Source organism: Pituophis catenifer, unplaced genomic scaffold, assembly GCF_029215685.1.
Source record: "Pituophis catenifer annectens isolate HBS135680 unplaced genomic scaffold, rPitCat1.0.hap2 SCAF_3, whole genome shotgun sequence".
Taxonomy (NCBI): Eukaryota; Metazoa; Chordata; class Lepidosauria; order Squamata; family Colubridae; genus Pituophis; species Pituophis catenifer.
Genome location: NW_027256883.1, coordinates 84,499,771 through 84,519,648, shown reverse-complemented (window position 1 = coordinate 84,519,648; position 19,878 = coordinate 84,499,771). Strand labels below are relative to the sequence as shown.

Sequence of the window (19,878 nt, the reverse complement as noted above, 5' to 3'; positions counted from 1 at the left end):
TGTATTTCTTGCCTTCGGACTCATGTTTGGACCTTAGATGGATGCCTTAACTTTGTGCCTTGCCTTGTGGATTACTCCTAGCCTTGGACTCTTGCCTTGCTGTATGTGGTCATTCTAGTCACTGACTAAATTCAATAATTTAATCCAGTCTTCTTGTCGGCTTCCCAGAGCCTCTGGCGGAACCAGAAGAGGGTGTGGGTTTTGGCTAGTGTAGAATTGCTAGGGACTGAATAATAGGGCATGGACAGCTCAATAAAGATTTTTAAAGATCTTTAACTGTGATGTGTGCATGCGTGAGCAGGACAGCACAAGAACAAGATTACACATGTGACTGAGTTCCCACTCCTTAGGGACAGCTAGCAAGAGCTGAGGCTGCCAAAAAGTATAAACCTGCTTAGTTTGAATCTACTTTGTGCTGACAGAATGAAAGTCCTTGATTTACAACCTAAATTGAGACCAGAATTTCCATTGTTAAATCAAGCGTTGACAAACAAAGTCAATTGGGGCGGGGGGGGGGGGCAAATTTGCTTAACAACTTTGTTAAGTTAAATTTGAGACTGTTAAGCAAGTTTGGCTTTCCCCATTGACTTTGCTTGTCCGAAGTCAGATGGGAAGGTCACAAATGGCCATCAGATGATTCTGGAATGCTGCGGTTCTCATAAATATATGTCAGATGCCAAGTGCCTGAATATTGATCATATGATTGTGGGTATGCTGCAATGGTTATAAGTGAGAGGATCGGTTGCAAGCAAGGGTGGACTACTGGGGGTTCGCAGGGGTTTGGGGGAACCTCTAGCTAAGATTCTGTGCAGTTTGGAGAACCCCCAAATCCCACTCCTGGCTGGCCCCGTCCACCCCACTCCTCCCAGGAGTCCCCACATGGCCTGTTTTGGATGCAGGTAAGTGCAGGGCATGCACAGATGCTCGGGGAGTGAGAAAAACAGGCCTACCAGAAATTCGGGAAGGCTGGGCCATTTCTGGCCTCCCCTGGAACCTAGAAAGGCCGTTTTTGCCCTCCCGGAGGTTCGAGAAAAGCCTTCGGAGCCCGGGGAGGGCAAAAACACCCCCCATGGTGCAGGAGGCTGACATGGCCATGCCCACCATGGCCACGCCCACCAAGCAACCGGGCAGAGAACCCCTTGCTAACATTTTTGAAGCCCACCCCTGGTTGCAAGCCATTATTCTCAGTGCTGTTGTAACTTCAAACGAGATGAAAAGTTTTAAGTTGAGGACAACCTATATCACATTGTGTATTTTTTGCAATTCAGCACAGAAAAATTCATCGGACGTTATGATTGCGGACTCACTGGAAAGTTCCTCAGTGGAAAGTTTCAAGGATGGTTTTGAGCCACACAGAACTAGCAATAGGAAAGTAAGTGGAAGGAGGAAGTGCCTCTGAAATTTCTCAGAAATATTTCACACATAGACTGGAGCTTTAAAAAAAAAACAAAAAAAAAACCAGTCCTTTTCTCGTTAAATTATTCAAAGTATAGTTAACTTTCTAAATTGTTTCCTTATATGTTTTTAGAAATTTCAGCCTGCGTGTGATATATTCCAACACTTAATTTCGACAAAGCAAGGTTAAGTGCTTAAAAGTGGACAGGAGGACTGAAAATTATACAGGAGATACATCGAGTGAAATAAAATCGTTGACCCCCTAAAGCAAAATGTCTAATGAATAGTTGAGATGATTTGGAAAGATGTTCTACAAAGACTTCTTATCTTTTCTTTTTTATTACTAACAAGTACTAGTATGTGGTTATTAACTGATTGCTGGGAAGATGCTTTGGATTTGAAGAGAAATAATGGCCCACAATGACTCTTTAAAATTCCTTCCGGGCTAAGCTCTCTGCCACATCTACTGTTCAGGAATTACTGATAATTACCAGAATTACTGTCAGGAAATAGCTGGAAGGAGCTATGAAACACAGCATTTTGATGTGTCTCATCCTATTCCTCCTTTTCCTTGTTGATGACTAACAGACTTTATGTTACATGTTTCTGGAATATATGTCAATTCAGAAAAGGGAAGAGACATGCCTGACCACTGGAAATCACATTATAATATGTTTCCTCGGGGATCCTATATGGCAATGGAACTGCTTTTTCTATAGTTTTGCCCGGCAACGATAAACCAAAATTTTACCTAAGCACCATCAATTTGTCAAATCTTGAACCAGTGTCTGGAGGCTTTAAGGATCTAGATTAAATCAAATCTAGATCCTATCAATTTGGAGTTGTGGGTTATTAAGAAACAGCTAGACTTTGCAAATGTCACTGCACTGAAACAATATGGTGTATTAATTTACAACATAATTAAATGAAACTAGGCAACCCAATAACATCAATCCTAGTAGTTATTCTCAGTGAGAATCTCATTTCTCCTGAACCTGATGGCTCAAAACTTGGGGGCAATGATTCTCCTCAATTCTTGGATCCCATTAAAAACAGCAGGTATAAATTGTGACAATTGGCCTTCACCCAGCTTCATTTATGACACTACTTATTACTCACTCAGACAGAGAACTGAAATAGACTGTACATGGGGCTCTCTTTGGAGACAACCCAGAAGCTATTGCTGGTGGAGAATGTAATGGCTAGGTTATTGAAGGGAGTATCAAAATGCAGGTTATTATCTTTAAATCCCTATATGTTTCAGGGATATGTCAGGCAATGTCTTCACAGATAGAATCTGCTGATTCCATTTGGATGTCTAGAAAGGTCCGGTTTAAGCTACCTGCTTTTTTTCCTGAGGTTTATGGAGAGCGGACCAGTGTTCTCAGCAATGCCTTCTGGAACCTCTGGAATTCCCTTTCCTCAGAGCTACATGGACTACTCAAATCTCACTTGGTTTTTGCAAACAAGTGAAAAACATTTTATTTGCACAGCTTTTCAGCTCTTGGTTATAGCTAGTTGTTTATGTGCTTCTATTTCATTTACCAATTTTTGTGTTTTTGTATTTTTTTCATATAATGTTCATTGTTGCTGTTCAATAATGCAATTCAAAAATCCATAAACATTTTTTAAAAATATTGGTCTTTATAACACCACATTAGAAAACATATATGTTATATGAAACTGAAACAGAGCAATAGTAGGACAGATCTATCTGGCATGATTGTCCCCTCACTTATTTTACAATTGTTACTCATCAAGTGCCTATTAGGACATCATTTAAATATTTGTTTGTATCGGTAGGGAAGAAGATAGGGATGTAGGGTAGTAAGATTGATAGATGATAAATAAAAATATAAGGGGTCACTCATAGTTATGGGTGGATCCATCTACAATCTGAATCTCAAAAAAATGGGATCAAAATATAAAAAAGACCAAACTAATGACAACAACCAGCCTTAGAATTGGCAATGAAGATGTCACAGTAATTGATAGCTTTTGTTTTTGAGGATCAATCATCAATAGTAAAGGAACAAATGGATTATGCTGCAGACTAGCACTTGGCAGATCAGCCATGAAGGTCTTTAAATCTTTTTAGCACTATGCACGACAAGACACTGTGTAGGAATACAAGCAGAAGACTAACAGAGTACATCTTTAAATATCAATTAGAAACCAGAAAATATAATGAAAACTCCTTAATCTCACAACACATTGACAAACTTAACCATAGTTTCAACTGGGAAACTGTGAGCATCCTAAACCCAGCTAAATCCAAAAATCATAAGGAATTCCTGTAACCTTGGCACTCAGAAAAAAATCAGCCATCAAGAGGCACATAGAAATAAACAACATTTACACACCGAAAGAGACAATAAAAAAGCTAAAAAGGAAAGAAAAAGACCAGAACTTCTCACCAGCAATCAACACCCAGATAGGTAGAAATTAATATCAAGATTAACACCAGAGAAACAATCAAAGACTAAACAATACCCAAATTAAGGAACTATCAACCCAGACAAATAAATCAAGCAATAAACAGCCTAATGATGGAACTACCAAGAAAAAAAATCCTCACCAGCACTGGTAGGACATGCTACTGATTATAAACAGAGAGCAAACTCCAATTATTTCTAGTACAGAAGATATTGCCTAGCCCAATAATGAAACATCTTCAAGCAAACGATCAAGCTCAGAAAGCCCCAAAAACTTAAAAAAAAAACCCCAAAAACCTTTAAATGCCATGATGTTTTTATACCTATGGAAATTAAAACTGTCCAAGTCTTGGTATTCCCTGTGACATATTACAGAAGCAAAGATTGGAATTGAAGAATCAGGTTAGGCAAAGTATTGATGCTTTTGAACTTTGGTGATGGAGAAAACTCATGAGAATACTGCAGACAGACAACAAAAGAAATAAATGGGTCATCAAAAAGAAGTGACCAGAATCAAATGATCCTATTTTATATGAAGACCTAGCTCTCTGGAAAATGCTCTAATACTGGAAAAGGTGAAAGAGAAGAGAAGGACCAGTAACAAGGCAGTTGAGTGCATTGCTGGAAAACTTGAAAGACTACATTAAGGATAGATTGTCATGAAAAAAAAAATCAATGTGGTCACTAGGAGTGACAAAACAATGGAAATCTATCTATCACTCACTCACTCATTCATTCACTCAATCAATCAATCAATCAAGGATTTCTGCAAGGATTTTTTTCAGGTTTTTCAGTGCTGGAGATTTCCTGGTCCCAAGTGTTGATCAAGGGATTGACTCTAAGACTTTTCCATGCAAGGCAAGATTGTTACAAAACATCTAAGAATTGAGTTCAGGCTAAAACATGAATCTGCTTCCCAGTCACAATTAGAAGAAAAATCAATAACTGAACATTATGTTCTGAATCTATTTATCATAAAATAAGTAGAGCGTTACTATCATGTATAATTTGTAAACAGGCACTCTTTACAGGAGTTCTTCGCCAAAGAAAAACAGTGTTGTTAATCTGCATCGTTTCTTAACAGGGAGAAAAAAGGAAAATAAGAAGGTAATGTTTCTGAAGCCTGACTGCGAGAAAAAAAGTTCACATGACCCTTTGCTGATAGCAGGAGAAAGTGGTAGCATACAGGTTCTTGATTTTGAGGATGACATTGAAATGCTCTTCAACAACCTTCTTACTAAATAGATAATGAGTGGCTGAAAAGGCAGAAGAAATTGCGAGAGTCAAAGTTCGTGCAGACGGAGATGGAGAACACTAAGAAAAAGGTTTTCCTTACAAGTTCCACTAGAAATTAAAATTATTTCAGGGTCATTCAGGATCACACATGACAAATTTTCAGTCCAAAGAAATGAATTATAAGGGTGACAAGTGGGATGCACAACAGTGCTTAGCAACTCTGTATTCTCTTCTCACTTCACTTCATCCTTGATTTACTACCCAGGTTTCCAATTAACACTTGCTGCTGTCATCATGAGTATGCTAAATGTCATTAAGAATGCTAATCTAGGATGCTAATACAGGTAGTTCTCATTTAGCAACTGCCTCATTTTATGTGCGTGTGTGCATATGTGTATGTTTGTTATCTTAAACTTCAGGAAAAAAAATTAAAAATACTATATTATTTTACTGGACACTTGCTTCCTCCATGTGTTCTCTACTCTGACTATAGGTAATTCAAATACTTAACATCTTTTCACTGGATTATCACTATTAGCTACTTCAACATATCCAGAAGCTGATAATATAAGAAAAACACTCTACTTTGGTATCATATTAATATCTCTCTTTTTTTATCATGTTGTTGGGTAATATTGAGTTCATATGATAGGTGTATAATCTACAATCCAAATTTGTCATCCTTAATGTTTTTAAGAAAAAAGACTGATTTTCTTACCAAAAGCAAGTTGTATCATTTAGAAGGTTTCATATGCTAGGATGCAATTCAGAATAACAAAGTTGGAAGGGACCTTGAAGATCTTCTAGTCCAACTCTTTGCTCAAGCAGGAAACCCTATACTATTTCAGACAAATGGTTGCCCAATTTTTTCTTTAAAACCTCCAGTGTTAGACTACTCACAACTTCTGGAGGCATGGTGTTCCATTAATTGTTCTAACAAAGGTTGGCAACCAGCCCAGAAAACAAGATATGATAAACCAAAATACTCTGATAATAATACGAGTTGTTTCCAGCAAGAACGCACTAGCTGCGTGCAACTTAAATAGGCTAAGGGAATGGCCAATTATCCTCAAGCCCTACTCTTGAGTAGACCTCCTCCTCCTGAGTAGCCACTCCTGCCTTTTGGCAGCCCTGCGTGCTTGAGCATTGAGGAGAGGCTCCTCCACTTCGCTATCTCCACTTGAAGGAGCCTCTGGAGGTTCTGAAGGCCCTGGCTGAGTCTCTGCCTCTGGCACCACATCCTCTTCAGCCTCCTCGCTGTCTGATGCAAGCGCCGGCTGCGCAGGCTGCTGGCGCAACCCCACACCAGCCTCCTCGTCATCGGGATCAGCCACGATCCACGCAGGCCGCTGGCGGGCCACAACAGCACCCCACCCCCATGGTAGAGACCTGAAGACCAGCTGGCCAGCGGGAGATGCACGCACATGTGTGGCAGAGTGGAGCTGAGGTGACGGCTTGCATGCCCACAGAGAGGGCGCCATCACAGCTCTATACTGATTTCCTTTTTCCACCTCTAGCTTTCAGCATAGTATAATATTTTGTAGCAGGATAAATTATAAGTCTAAATCAGGGTTAGGCAACTTGTAAACCTCCAGGTGTCACTTAAATCACCATTGCTAATAACTGACAGTCTTGATCAGTTTCCCAAATCAGAAATGTCTTTCTAAAAAGTTAGAAAGGATTTTCTACCCTGCAATCTATGAGGGGTCCTTGGTGCTCTCTGAGCTTGGTTGTTCTCTTGCAGATGTTTTATTACCCTAACTAGCTAACATCATCAGTGCTAGTAAGGAGTGCTGTTTGCTATCAGTTTATATTCTGGTGACTTGCTTGTCTGTATGGGTCAGGGCGGTATCAGAGATTCTTTGATTGGACTGTTTACTGTTTATTGTTTACTGACAGCTCTTTGGCAGTTTCTTGATTGGGATATTGTTTACTTGATTGTAGGTCTGAAGTTAACCATGGAGTTAATCTATGCTGACCTGTTTCCTGATTACTGGTGGAAAGGTCCTGGAGTTTTTTTGTTCTCTTTTGGTTGATTGTCGCTTTTGCATAGTCTATAGATATTATTAATGTCTATGTGTCAATTGATGGCTGATTTGTCAGCATGCCAGACTGCAACCTATGTTCCTTTTCAATCAAAATCAGAAACTAAGGAAAATATTAAAAGTTAAAGGTGGAATAATGCTATTTTCCAGCATTCTGATGAGGTCTGAAAAGAATTACCTCCTTAAATGTTATTATGCAGCTATAAAAATATATATACTACAGCCTTATCAAGAAAAAAACAGCCAAAAATTCTAGTGAAGACATTGAAGAAGAAAAGGAGCTATTCATGCTTTTTTTCAAATTCACTGGTGATTAAAATAATCTAAGGCACATGCTCTAATGTCTCAAGAAAACAAACCAAGCCCCCCCTACTAAATGTCAAATCAATGGTATATCAATGCTATTTCTGATTCTTCTTCTTACCCATATCAGACATCTCTGGCACAGTAACGATATATGGTCCATCTGTAAATTTGGGTGCATTGTCATTGATATCTTGCACTTTGATAATAAACTCAGATTCAGGCTCAAGTGGCTTGTTTGTCCATCTATCAATAGCTTGGGCGTGTAGCACATAATGTGTCTTCTTTTCTCGATCTAGGCTTTTGGTTGAGTGGATGTCTCCGGTCGTGTCATCAATAATAAAGATAGTCCCAGCCCCTTCACCGGTAAGAATGTATTTGACTGATCCATCACCTTTGTCGGAATTGGAGTGCAGCTGTAAAACACAGATATACATATAATGAAATATTCATTCTGCTATAACCTTGTCCAAAGTAGTGCAAAAATGTGTATTTATGCCATATGCATGACCACTTAATGGAAAAGATAATCTTTTGTTTGCTTGTTTTAAATAGAATGAAACCAAATCAGCCAATATAATCCCTTAATTAATCACAATCCGAAATACAGTGGAAACAGGCTGCTTGGCAGGACTAATTATTACTTCCAACGTGGGGAGAAAGGATAAAATAAAACAAGGGAGCAAAGCAACACATTTCCATATTATATTTAAAATGTCTACCCTCTCCACAGAAAAAGAACCAGAAAGCCCTTGGGAAATGTTTCATTATTTCAAAAAAAGTTGCTTTAAAGCATTTAAAATATTCTAAATATTTAAATATTTTTAATAATAATAGAATAGTAATAATATTCTAAAGAATCAGTTTCTTATCAGAGATAATCAGAGATAAGAAACAGTGTCCTAATTCATTGCTTTTTCAACTAAATTCAAGCAGCTTGCTTAATAGAGCATTTAAACATTCTAATATTTAAATAAATATATTCTAAATATTCTAATATTTAAACACACTATTAAGCAAGCTGCTTGAAATTAGTTGAAAAAGCAATGAATTAGGACACTGTTTCTTATCTTAATCGAGATATACGATTTGAAGAATCAGTAAACTGTAAATCTCTGTCCGTATCTGTTTAAATAAACAGTTCCAATACATTGAGAAGGCTTAACAAATGAGGTATTTTATAATGTAAGGTAACAGCATGCAGCTTCAAGCTCATTCTCCTAAACAAAATTGATTTCTTTCCCTTAGCTAAACTTGGAACATAGCAATGCCTTACAACAATTATCTTGTATCAAGCACCTCTTTAGTAAGCTTATTACCGTAGTACAATGAAGAACTTGTATTGTTTCCCTGGGCCAGAGGTGGTATTCAGCCAGTTCGGATAGGTTCAGGCGAACTGGTAGTGGAAATCATGGGTGGCCCCACCCCCCCCCCCACCCTCCCTCGATCCCCTCCCCCTAAACGTTTAGGCACGTTTAGGCACTCATCTCTTCCACACTTCAAGGTCAATTTTAGAACTGCCAGGGGAAAGATATAAGATGGGGTATCAAACTTGCGGCCTGTGTGCCAGATGTATCATGTGCAGTCCACACCCAACCTGCCTCCGCAAAGGCAAAAAAGTCATGATATGTCACGTGACATAATCAAGTTTGACACGTGTAATGTAAGATGTAAGAGCATGAAGATGATTAGGCACTCAAATTGACCAAGAGCCATGATGGTGCAGTAGTTAGAATGCAGTACAGTAGGATACTTCTGCTGACTGCCAGCTGTCTGCAGTTCAAGTCTCACAAGCTCAAGGTTGACTCAGACTTCCATCCTTCCAAGATGAGTAAACTGAGGACCCAGATTGTTGGGGGCAATATGCTGACTCTGTAAACCACTTAGAAAGGGCTGTAAAAGCACTGTGAAGCGATATATAAGTCTAAGTGCTATTGCTATTCTGCTGGTTCCCTAGTTACAGTAATTTCACAGTGGATTAAATTAAATTAAATTAAATTTTCTATATCCAGAATTTGAATTCTATCCTGGTCTGTTCTTAGGCCGAGATCCACAGTGACTTGGAACAATACCCATACTTCAGCAATTTATCCATTATCCTACACATATTAATGGACTAATAATTGGTCATATGCTGGAAGAGTGTAATCCTGTGGGCAAGGTATTAGTTACATCAAGCAACAATTGAAATCTTTGTTACTTAATAATTTCATTCTGCAGGTAGACTTATAAAGCTGAAATTATGGGAAGGTTAGGAAAATTCATGTCAAGTTAGCAGTATGGCCCTGTAGGTGCCCTTCATGCAGCACATGTGAGTAGGAGGCTAAATTGAAGTTGAATAGTCATAAGGAAAGGATTTTATTTTACGTGATATAGATAAGTCAGGCAAGTTACATTTTATCATAGTTAATAAAGTTTGCACTTCCAAGAAGTGAAAAATAAAGATGTCATGAAAGACGTAAGCCATACCATAGCTTGCATATATTCATATTTATTTTCAGTATAACTCTATACCAGTGGTGGGTTGCCCCCAGTTTGCACCAGTTCTATAGAACAAGTAGTAAAACTGGCGGGAGGCTCCGCCCACTGACCCCGACATCATCAGAACGCTTCTGCGCATGCGCAGAAGAGCGCGCACACGGCCCCAATGCGAACCGGTAGTAAAGGTAAGTAGAACCCACCCCTACCCTATACATGTCTATTCTCATTTAGTTCAGGTGGAGGTACTCCTAGATAAATGTGCACATGACTGCATCTTTAACTGACTGAGCTATATACTGACATTTTCCAAGGAGCTGCTGCAGAAATCCTGTATAGTTTTATTTAAAGGTCAGCTGAAAATAATGGTATAGGTAACATGAGAATTCACATGTATTTTTTATAGTTCAGCTGAAGTAAAGTGCCTGAGGCACCTCTGTCCTTTTCTTTGATAAAATATTGCCATAGCAAATTATGATTTTTGTTTTTGAATTTGTAGATGCAAAAATTTAACTCTGAAAAGGAACTGATTTTGTTTTATTATGGGTGGTCACACACTCAGCCAGATTTGGCATTTTTGTCCAACTACTGAGTCCTTCCCAAGAACCTGGGATAGGCAGATGTTATTGGGGGACACAGAGCTGAAATTTTTCAGCAGACAATTCTTAATGATCTGGAAAATCACTTAATGACCAAAACCGAGAATGCCAGGATTATAGTCATTGAGCAAAACAGTTTCGTTGCATTTTGCTTAATGACCATTTTGCTAAACAGTTGAGATTCTCATCCCAATTATAGTAAGTCAAAAAGTGTCCATCTATCAAAAATAACAACATAAATATTACCAATTAATCAATAACAACTGTCAGTGTCAATTACCAGGGTTTCTTTAAAAAAAAAACACACATCAGGCTAAGGTTCATTAATGGCTAATTTTTTTTAAAAAAAATTAAAATTATTTTCATTACAGTGATGGTTAGTTAATTGTAATTATTTCTAAATATATAAATATCTGGCTTCTCGAAATTCCAATTGTGATCAGATTTGGAGGCATCAGATTTGGGAATATGTTGTATACCATGAGCATAAAATATTACTAAATACTAAATAAGTGTTGATTATTAAAGTGCCACAACTTGGTATATTAAGTGTTAGTTTAAGATACTCCTTTTACATTTGACTAGGACTAATCAGCACAAACCTGTTCTAATGTATCAGAAATGGGGTGCCTAAATTTCTGCTGTTATTTCATAAGTGCAGAGGAGGTAGAATGTGTTACATAAAATTGCATAGCAAGGTCAATAGATATATAGCAACACAGTAAGTTAAATCCAGGGCATAGCTATCAAGCATCAAAAACATCTGCGAGGTTATCTCATCTTCTTTATGCGGATGATCTGAAACTATCATCTGGATTCACAGTTCAACACTCTCAGTATATAAAGCCATGGAATGGAATTTGAACTGGACATTTGTGCGCCCTTTACATGAACATGGTTAAAATAATGAAAACTAAAAGACTCAAAGTATCTATGGAAACAATATCCAGAGTCTGGATGAAGAAGACCACTATACTGTATATAGTTTGGCATCCTTCAAGTTGACAACATTCATTAGATCATTCATTCCTTCAAAACAGGGGGTCTCCAAACTTGGCATGTTTAAGACATGTGGACTTCAACCCTGAGAATGTAGTGAGGAATTCTGGGGGTTGAAGTCCACAAGTCTTAGAGTTGCCAAGTTTGGAAACCCCTGATTTGAAACATTTAGATAGCTTCCTATCTTTTAACAAGCTCTGGGCAGCTACCAATCAAACATCAACATCAAGCAGACCAAAAACAAGAAGCTTAGTAATGAATACATAATGAAAATGAAGATCTTAAAGTCCAAACTCAATGGAGGAAGTACCATCAACACAATTAACATCTGAGCAATTGCAGTTATTAGATACAGAGCTGGAATAGTGGACTGAACTCAAGCAAAACTAAAAGTCTTGGATAGGAAGATGTGAAAAAAAAAGTGTTGGGAGAGTATCTGAAGGACAGTGAAGAAGGTATACTGAAATTAGTACACCATGGAGACTTACTGAATACCAAAAAGTTTAAAGTAGGCTGTAAGAAAAACAAAGTGAAGAATAGCAAAGAGGCAAAGCAACACAAAGTATTATATAGGCAGTATATAAAGGAACTAGGAGGCCAAGACAATGACAACAAGACTTGGCAATGGCTAAGAGCTGGAAAGCTGAAGAAAGAATAAGGGGGATAATTCTGGCTGCACAAGTCCAGGCCTTAAGAACAAATGTTTATAAATCCTAAACTGAGAAGCAATAGACACCATATATCATGTCTGCAAAGAAGCTGAAGAAACAGTGGATCGCCAAATTAGCTGCTGCAAGATCACACAAACTGATTACAAATAATGGCATGACAAAGTAGCAACAATGGTGTAGTAAAATATCTACAGGAAATGACAGCAAAATAGAAGACAAGGAATTGGAGAAAATCACAAAATATAAAGACCCATAAAAAAGAAAAACAAACATGGCAAAAGAAATGATAATACCAGTACTAACAGGCGCAATATTGGGTGCAATCCTAAAACATCTGGAGCACCAATTGAACACCATTGGTACTGACAAAATCATCAGTCAATTGAGAAAGGCAGCTTTAGTTGGAACAGCTTAGATTCTTATATAATTTTACTATCATGAAACAATGATATTTGCCTATCCTACTGAACAATGCAAATAAACAAGCTAAATATAGTCCAAATATGTAGTTTAGTATGCAACCAGCCAGAATAATATACAGTAGAACTTCTGGTCACGACCATAATTCATTCCATAACTTTGATCACAATCCAATTTGGTTGTGACTCGAACCTAATTTTGGAAATTCGGCGCTTACAAAAAAAAAAATCGGCTGTGGAAATAAAAATTGTGAATTTTTTGGTCAGAATCCGATTTGGTCGTGGTCAGAAGCGTTTGTGACCAGAGCTTTTACTGTAATTAGAATTTATAGCAGCAGATGGGCTGCTATAAATATTGAATAAACAAACAAACAAACAAACAAACAAACAAACAAATAATCCAATGTACTTCTTGTATATCATAATCAATTATTAACAAGGTCCTTTCCGTTACCATAGTGTATAATATTCTCTGAGTTTAAACAGCTGCACTTTTGTATGAGATCAGTATGAAGTATGATCACTATAAATGTTGTGGTTAGAACTGGGGAATCATATATGAATTAATGGCTTTTATCTGACATGCTCTTGGAAAGAGAATTTTTAAACAGCTTAATTGCAAAAACTTTTGATAAGGATAAAGTAGTCCAGATAAGGAAAAGGGGCTAGGGAATTTGATCTATTATTTTATGTCTCAAATGTAGTGCATACAATAAAGTTTTAAAACAATAAAATCCTAAAAGACAGTACTCTAGAGAAACTTATATAATCTACACATATTATCAAGCCCTTTTACACAATTCGCAAGAATGTTATATATTCTCACAGAATAATTAGTCATTAGTCAGGTTTACCACAAGGAAAAAAAAAAGGAGTTAATTATAGAATCTTGGAAACTGGAAATGAGTAGTTTGTTTCTTGTTTATTAGTGAAGACAATAAGATGGGCCTCTTTGATGCCTTTGATCCTCTTTGTAATGGACTCTTGACTTGGATTGAAGTGGCTACTCATTTTGAAAATAAGGAACAGTCATCTGTTCTTGTTTTGCAGGATTTTGGAAGTACCTATTACCTTTTCAAGGATCAGAGAATTCGATTACATCAATCCTCTATGCTATCTACATAATAATAGTAATGATGTTAGTATTAGCCCATAATCTTTTAAAACAATAGGAATTTTTAATATGTAAAAGTTTTTGTATCTTCTACATAACCACTTTAAGAATTAATTATTTGTATTTATCAACCCTTTATTCATCACTATGACAAAGTATTACTTCTGAATGAGATCCCAAAGTACTTTGCAATCTGTTCTATTGACGTGTCTGTTCTTGTTCACATTGAAAGCAGTTTACAATGTTGTCTGATGAGACATTCCCATTAGAAAAAAATAAAAAGAGGAAAAATCTGTCTCAATTCCACCCAAGCATAGTATCTGCCCAATGTACTTTCGTATCCAAACCTATAGTTTTGGAACTATAGATAGTCCTCACTTAATTACTACCCTGTTTAGCTGCTTTTCAGTTATGATGGTGATGGAAAAATACCTGTATCACCTTTATGATTCTTGTGCTTACAACTGTTGCAGTGTTTCTGCAGTCACATGATCAATTCACAGGCACTTCACAATTGCTGAGTGTTTAAAAGCATTGCAGTGTCCTGTGGTCACTATACCCATTTGTGGGCTTCACAGCAGAGTCAATGGAGAAATAAAATCCATTGTAAAATTGCAAGTTGCAGTTATATAATGTCTCATTTAATGGGCACTTAAGGCCTATGGCAGAAATGAGGTCATGAGCCCTTGTGGTCATAAGATGTCTCACTTAATTATCACATCACTTAATGATGAAGTTGTCAATTCCAATTGTGTACATTAAGGAAGGATTACCTGTACTTAATTCAAGAAATCGAACAGTGAAGTTCTACATACGTATACTGGGAGTAAATTCCATTTAACTACATGAAGTTCTTCCTCTTTACAACATCATGGAAGAACCCAGTAGGAAAGGGATTGATACAACTGAGATTCATCCCTGTATTAATCTAGGAATCCAAATGAAAAGATCCCAAATGTCTAGCATGGATACATGCAATAAAAGGAGAGAATGACCACAATCTGGATATTTTGTTCCACTTCTTAACTATCTGTACTCTTAGAATATACTGTTTTTATCAATTGGAATCTGTCTTTCTGTAATTCATTGCCATGTATTCAGTAACAAAAGGAAATAGGCCTTTCCTTTACGCACTACGTTTTGCTTCTTCCTAAATTCCATATTTACTTCCCGTGCTGTAGTATAACTAAAGTATAATGTGTATTTATTAAAATAAACAGGTTTGTAGAAACCTTGGACAAATACAACTGTAGTGGTCAAAAAGAACTAAAAATACTGCTTTCAAAATTTAAATAAAGAAAACAGCCAGGATAATTTCTTTTATCAGTTACACGTACTTCCATTTTTGACATATCAAATAATTGTTTTGCTCCATAATGATTTATGATGCCTCTTTAGTCTTTAGCTATTCCTTTACTATCTGACTTTTCTAGAAAAGAGAATGAAATATAAAAGGGATTTTGTTTTTATTTTGTAGAATGTTTGAGGTCTGCCCCCCTTTGACTCAATTAGTTGTCTCCCTCCCTCCTCTGTTATTAGGGGGTTCTTAAATAGCAATAATACTTAGAGTTATATACCTCTTCATGTTGCTTTACAGTCAATATGAAGTGGTATATAAGTCTATTGCTATCTAAGTGGTTTACAGAGTCAGCCATATTGTCCCCAACAATCTGGGTCCTCATTTTATCAGCCTCGGTGGGATGGAAGGTTGAGTCAACTTTGAGCCGGTCAGGATTGAATTGCTGGCAGTCGGCAGAATTAGCCTGCAATACTGCATTTTAACCATCACACCACCATGGCTCCATGTAATAAAACATGATAAATCTTTTATAACCTAGACTACTATTAGTTTGTATCCCATAGCAATTACCTTATGAAGCATGTTTCCAAATCCACTATAGCAGTCAACCAATGTGTAAAGGTTCAGTGCACAAGTGAACAGACAGAATAACTTAGATGAAGAAAAAAATTAGATTCATGTCTTATTCAAAATGTATTCAAAGTATAAAGAGCAGAGATTGACTGATTGACTGATTATGTGCTGTCAAGTTGGTATTGACTCTTAATGAGAAAACAGCTAGATTTTCTCCATTAAAATCTGATCCTAATCTGGTCCTTCAAGTCTTCCATGTACTGATCACCATTGCAACTAAGTCCATTCACCATGAGAATACACTACAACACTAAATATATAAAAGAGGGCAAAAATCCCAATATGAACTGCCCATATAAGCATATTCAGCCAGTAAGCAGGTATTGAGCAGTGGAGAGTGAAGTTGGAACTAACAAGCTTTCTCAAAGAGCAGAGAAACTGAACATGAGAAAGATGTGGCTTGCTCCATCTCTTTTCCATCATTGCAAGCACCTTCCTCTCTCACTCACAATCTGTCTTCTGATTTGCACCACTTCTAAGTCCTGCGTGCAGAGCACTAAGTTCCAGGAATCTTAACTGATATAGGAAGCTTTTTGTGTTATTATTTTTTTTTTCCAAATTCTATCTCATAAAACAGGAGATAAGAAGCATTTTGAATAGAATCAGATAATTTTGAACTATGCAGGATCAATAAAATAAAAAAAATAAAAATGAATTATTCATCCTGTTGGAATTACACACACTCTACATCTATGCCTACTTAATAAACTCATCATCACTCTATATGTATGCCCTTCCTTCCTTCTTTGAATTGTTTTTATTGTTTCATTTGTTAAAACATTTGTGTAGCCTCCTGTGTTCCTTAGGATGCAAATACACAAAAAAATAAAAGCATTAGTCTTTTATTTCTGACTCTGAGCAAGTCATATCCATGTCATATGGACATATTGCCCCTGCACCTGAAGATTCCATTATAGTCATGAAGCACCTAAAATAAAAACAGATGCATTGATTAATATGCACTCTGCTGCGTCATTTGAAAGCCAAATGTTTAAATTCGCAGAAGATGAGGTTTCTTTTCATTTCTTCCTGCACTCACTTCACATGGAATATATGAATTAATAACTATCAAAGGAAGGAAAACACCACCAATTGTTATGCTTCTACTATTATGTAGAGAAGATAATTTCTAATTTCATCAGAACCCATCTGGAACAAAGAGACATAGTTAAAAGTGCAAACAGCAATGCTGCCATTCAATTCCACAAGGCTTTAAATATTAATGTAAACAGGTTAATCTGGCAAAATCCAGATTAGTTTTGCAAGACTAAGTTGCATCAGAGCAATTAAATCCCACAGTCTGCATTGTGACTAATATGTGTATTGATGTCCCTGCGGAAAGAGCCAGCACATCATGCTAAAAGGAGGAAAGCTGAACTGAAAACTGAGTGGGAAAAGGATAAGAATGAATACATAAAAAACCAGGGAAGGGAAAAACTCTGGGGCAATTATTATATGGCCTTGGAAAGGAAACAAAATTGGAAACAGTTTTAATACAAGCCTCCAGCTGAAAGCAGCCTACCAGACAAATAAGATGGTGCCCAAACAAAACACATAATTTGTGAATAACTAAACTAAAAACATTCCATCAATTAATCTCACAAATGAAAGCAAATATATGTGTCCCAGGATAATATTGCAGGATCCAGTCTGGGGTGGTCACCGAGACCAGAGCTTTAGTTTTCTGAACTTTGTGTTGGACCCCATCCTCAGGGAACATCTCTGTACCAGAATGTGTTCTGCTAAGAATGTGTTCTGATAGAGAAAAGTTCCTTGAGAATGGGCTCTAGCACGAATCCGAAAGCTCAGAAAACTAAAGCTCTGGTCTCAATGACTAACCCAGATTGGCTCAATTAATCTCCTTCTTTGTAGGCCTGTGCAAAATGACATAGATTTTCCTTTGTTGGAGTGATATTAGCGATGGAGGTGACTGAGTAGAATCAGATCATTTTGAACTATGCAGGATGAATAAAATAAAACAAATAAATGTCATGAATTTATGAAGAGGCCAGATGATTTGCCTCAAGAAAGGGATTCATAGAATCTCAAATCTCTTAAGCCTAGTGTTATGGCAGAAGGCTCATCTCAGCCATTCACTTCAAAGCTGGCTGAAATACTAGTAGGCTATGTGGCTTCAGAAATAACCACCCCATTCATTACAGCTGCCCTGCTTGGGATATTGAATATTTTCATCAGGCAGCTGCCAAAGCAGCCCAGCCTAGAAGCACTATAGCCAGCAATAGAGGAGAAAGTTTCTCTTAATCATCTCCCAGAGGAGATGCGTCCCAAAGAAGATATCTTGGTTCTTATATGCTGCTTACATTCTCTCTGTGGAAGTAAGCCCAGGAGAAAACAGACCCCTTCTTAACACAGGACTCTGTCTGAGTTGCTCATCAGTTTGAAGTTGAGGAGTCAAGTATCATAGCCTTTTGGGTATCACTGATTTATCTCAATTGCTTGCCTGTGGTTGAGATAAGGCAGGCAGTGTGAGAAAGTATCACATTGTCTATGGAGATTCTCAGTCATCCAGACCATAGCTGTCCCAAAGGTACTTTTTCAAGAGGCAACTAGACTTTCTGGTTTTTCTTTGAAGACGTTTCACTTCTCATCCAAGAAGCTTCTTGACTGAGAATCTCCACCTTCAGGACTATCACAGCCTAGACAACTTCTTGAAAGAAGGGGCTTTGTGCTGCCTTCTCTTGCAATGTTCAAAGCAGGCTGAGAGAGATTCTGAAGCAGTTGAAAGCATAACAAAGCAAAGGGGTTTTTTTAGAAGGAAAGGGACCATATTGCTCTGCAAATGTATTTGAAGTAAGACACCTGTTCAAAACTTTGCACAGCCCTATTATTTTACCCCCAAGGGGATAAACATCTGTTGGAGTGAAGCAACCATAGGACATAGTTTTATGACAAATGAGATTATTGATCCGTTTAATTCATTATTACCTTGCAGCAATTTTTAAGGTTTTCAGATAGAACAATTTTCTAAGTGTTCCAGGGAATAAACTTGGGACCTTCTGCGTGCAAAACCGAGAAATTGTTAAATCATTTATTTGGCAGACTGCCATCAATGTACAGAGGGTCCATTCTCAGAAGTTCATAAATCATTTCATTTAAATATAACTTCAATCTTGTTTGCTTCCCCTTTTTTCCATTGTCCTATATTTTCCCTTTGGTATTCTACATGATTTTTCACATCTTTAATAAGCATTCAAAGCAAAAATAATAAACCTAAAAAGTTGTGCCTAAACAAAAATCACATCATTCCTCAAGCAGCCTGCTTTTGTTTAATCTATTAATCAGACTACAGGAAAATCATCCAATGTGTAATCTTGAAACCCACCCAACTTCCCAAACAGCTTCTAATCCAACTCACCTAACAAGCAGAAATCCTAGGGTTACTACAAGACTTTGATCTCATGCCATATGGCAGTCTAAGATGATTCATTGTGGCTTTATACTCAACAAAAGAGGGGATTAGCTTTAAATGACAAGGATTCAGGGAGAGAAATTCAGGCCAACTTCAATTTCTGGCTATCTAGCATGTCTCCTGGTGAGAAACTGCATCAGCATTTCAAAATGCAGATACAGAAGAAAATTAAGACTAGATAAGCTCCTGAATGAAATTGTAAGAATATACTTGCCTCTGGCTAATCACTGTAGAGATCAAATTGTATAGATCCCTGTACAAATCAGACTCATTTCTTGACAATGTATAGTAAAGATAGCATATAATTGTTTAAAAATGCTAATGTTCTGAAACAGCAGCTGAAAGTCATGAGATAAAAAAATAAAATTAGTAATTAGAGAATCCAGCCTGATACTGCTAAACTGCACAAGACATCAGGGTTCTAGGCTAGCCCTCTCTTTCAGTGGTGTTCCTTAACATAGTTTGCATCATTGATAATCTACTAAGAGATTTGAGTTGGAACGCTGTACCTACTATCTTGCATATGAAGTTCTTATAGCTTCTCTCCATGGAAAAAAGGACATCTGAAGATGGAAAATGGTACATGTTGAGTTTGTATTGTCTTACTTCTAATAATACTTGTTTTTTTTGTTCTTGTCTTCTCTTTGCCAATACAACACAACATTTCTTTTCTCATGTCCATGCAGCTGTATGACTTGAAGGGGGACTGCAAATGGTATTTGGAGACTGTGCAACAGAATCAGATCACTAAAATTACGCTAAATTATTTTTATGAATGCCTTCTCCTTGAGGACCCATTTAGTCGGTAATTATAATAAAAA

General features: G+C 37.2%; 1 protein-coding gene across 2 annotated transcripts in view; it reads right to left on the bottom strand.

Moving 5' to 3' along the window:
- The window catches only part of CDH18 (cadherin 18), a 203,598-nt gene that overhangs the window by 126,495 nt on the left and 57,225 nt on the right, over positions 1 to 19,878 (bottom strand). For both annotated transcript variants that reach the window (XM_070942579.1, XM_070942580.1), the window contains exon 2: positions 7,536 to 7,830. In XM_070942579.1, the coding sequence (XP_070798680.1) occupies positions 7,536 to 7,830 (295 nt within the window). The remainder of the gene's footprint in view (positions 1 to 7,535; positions 7,831 to 19,878) is intronic.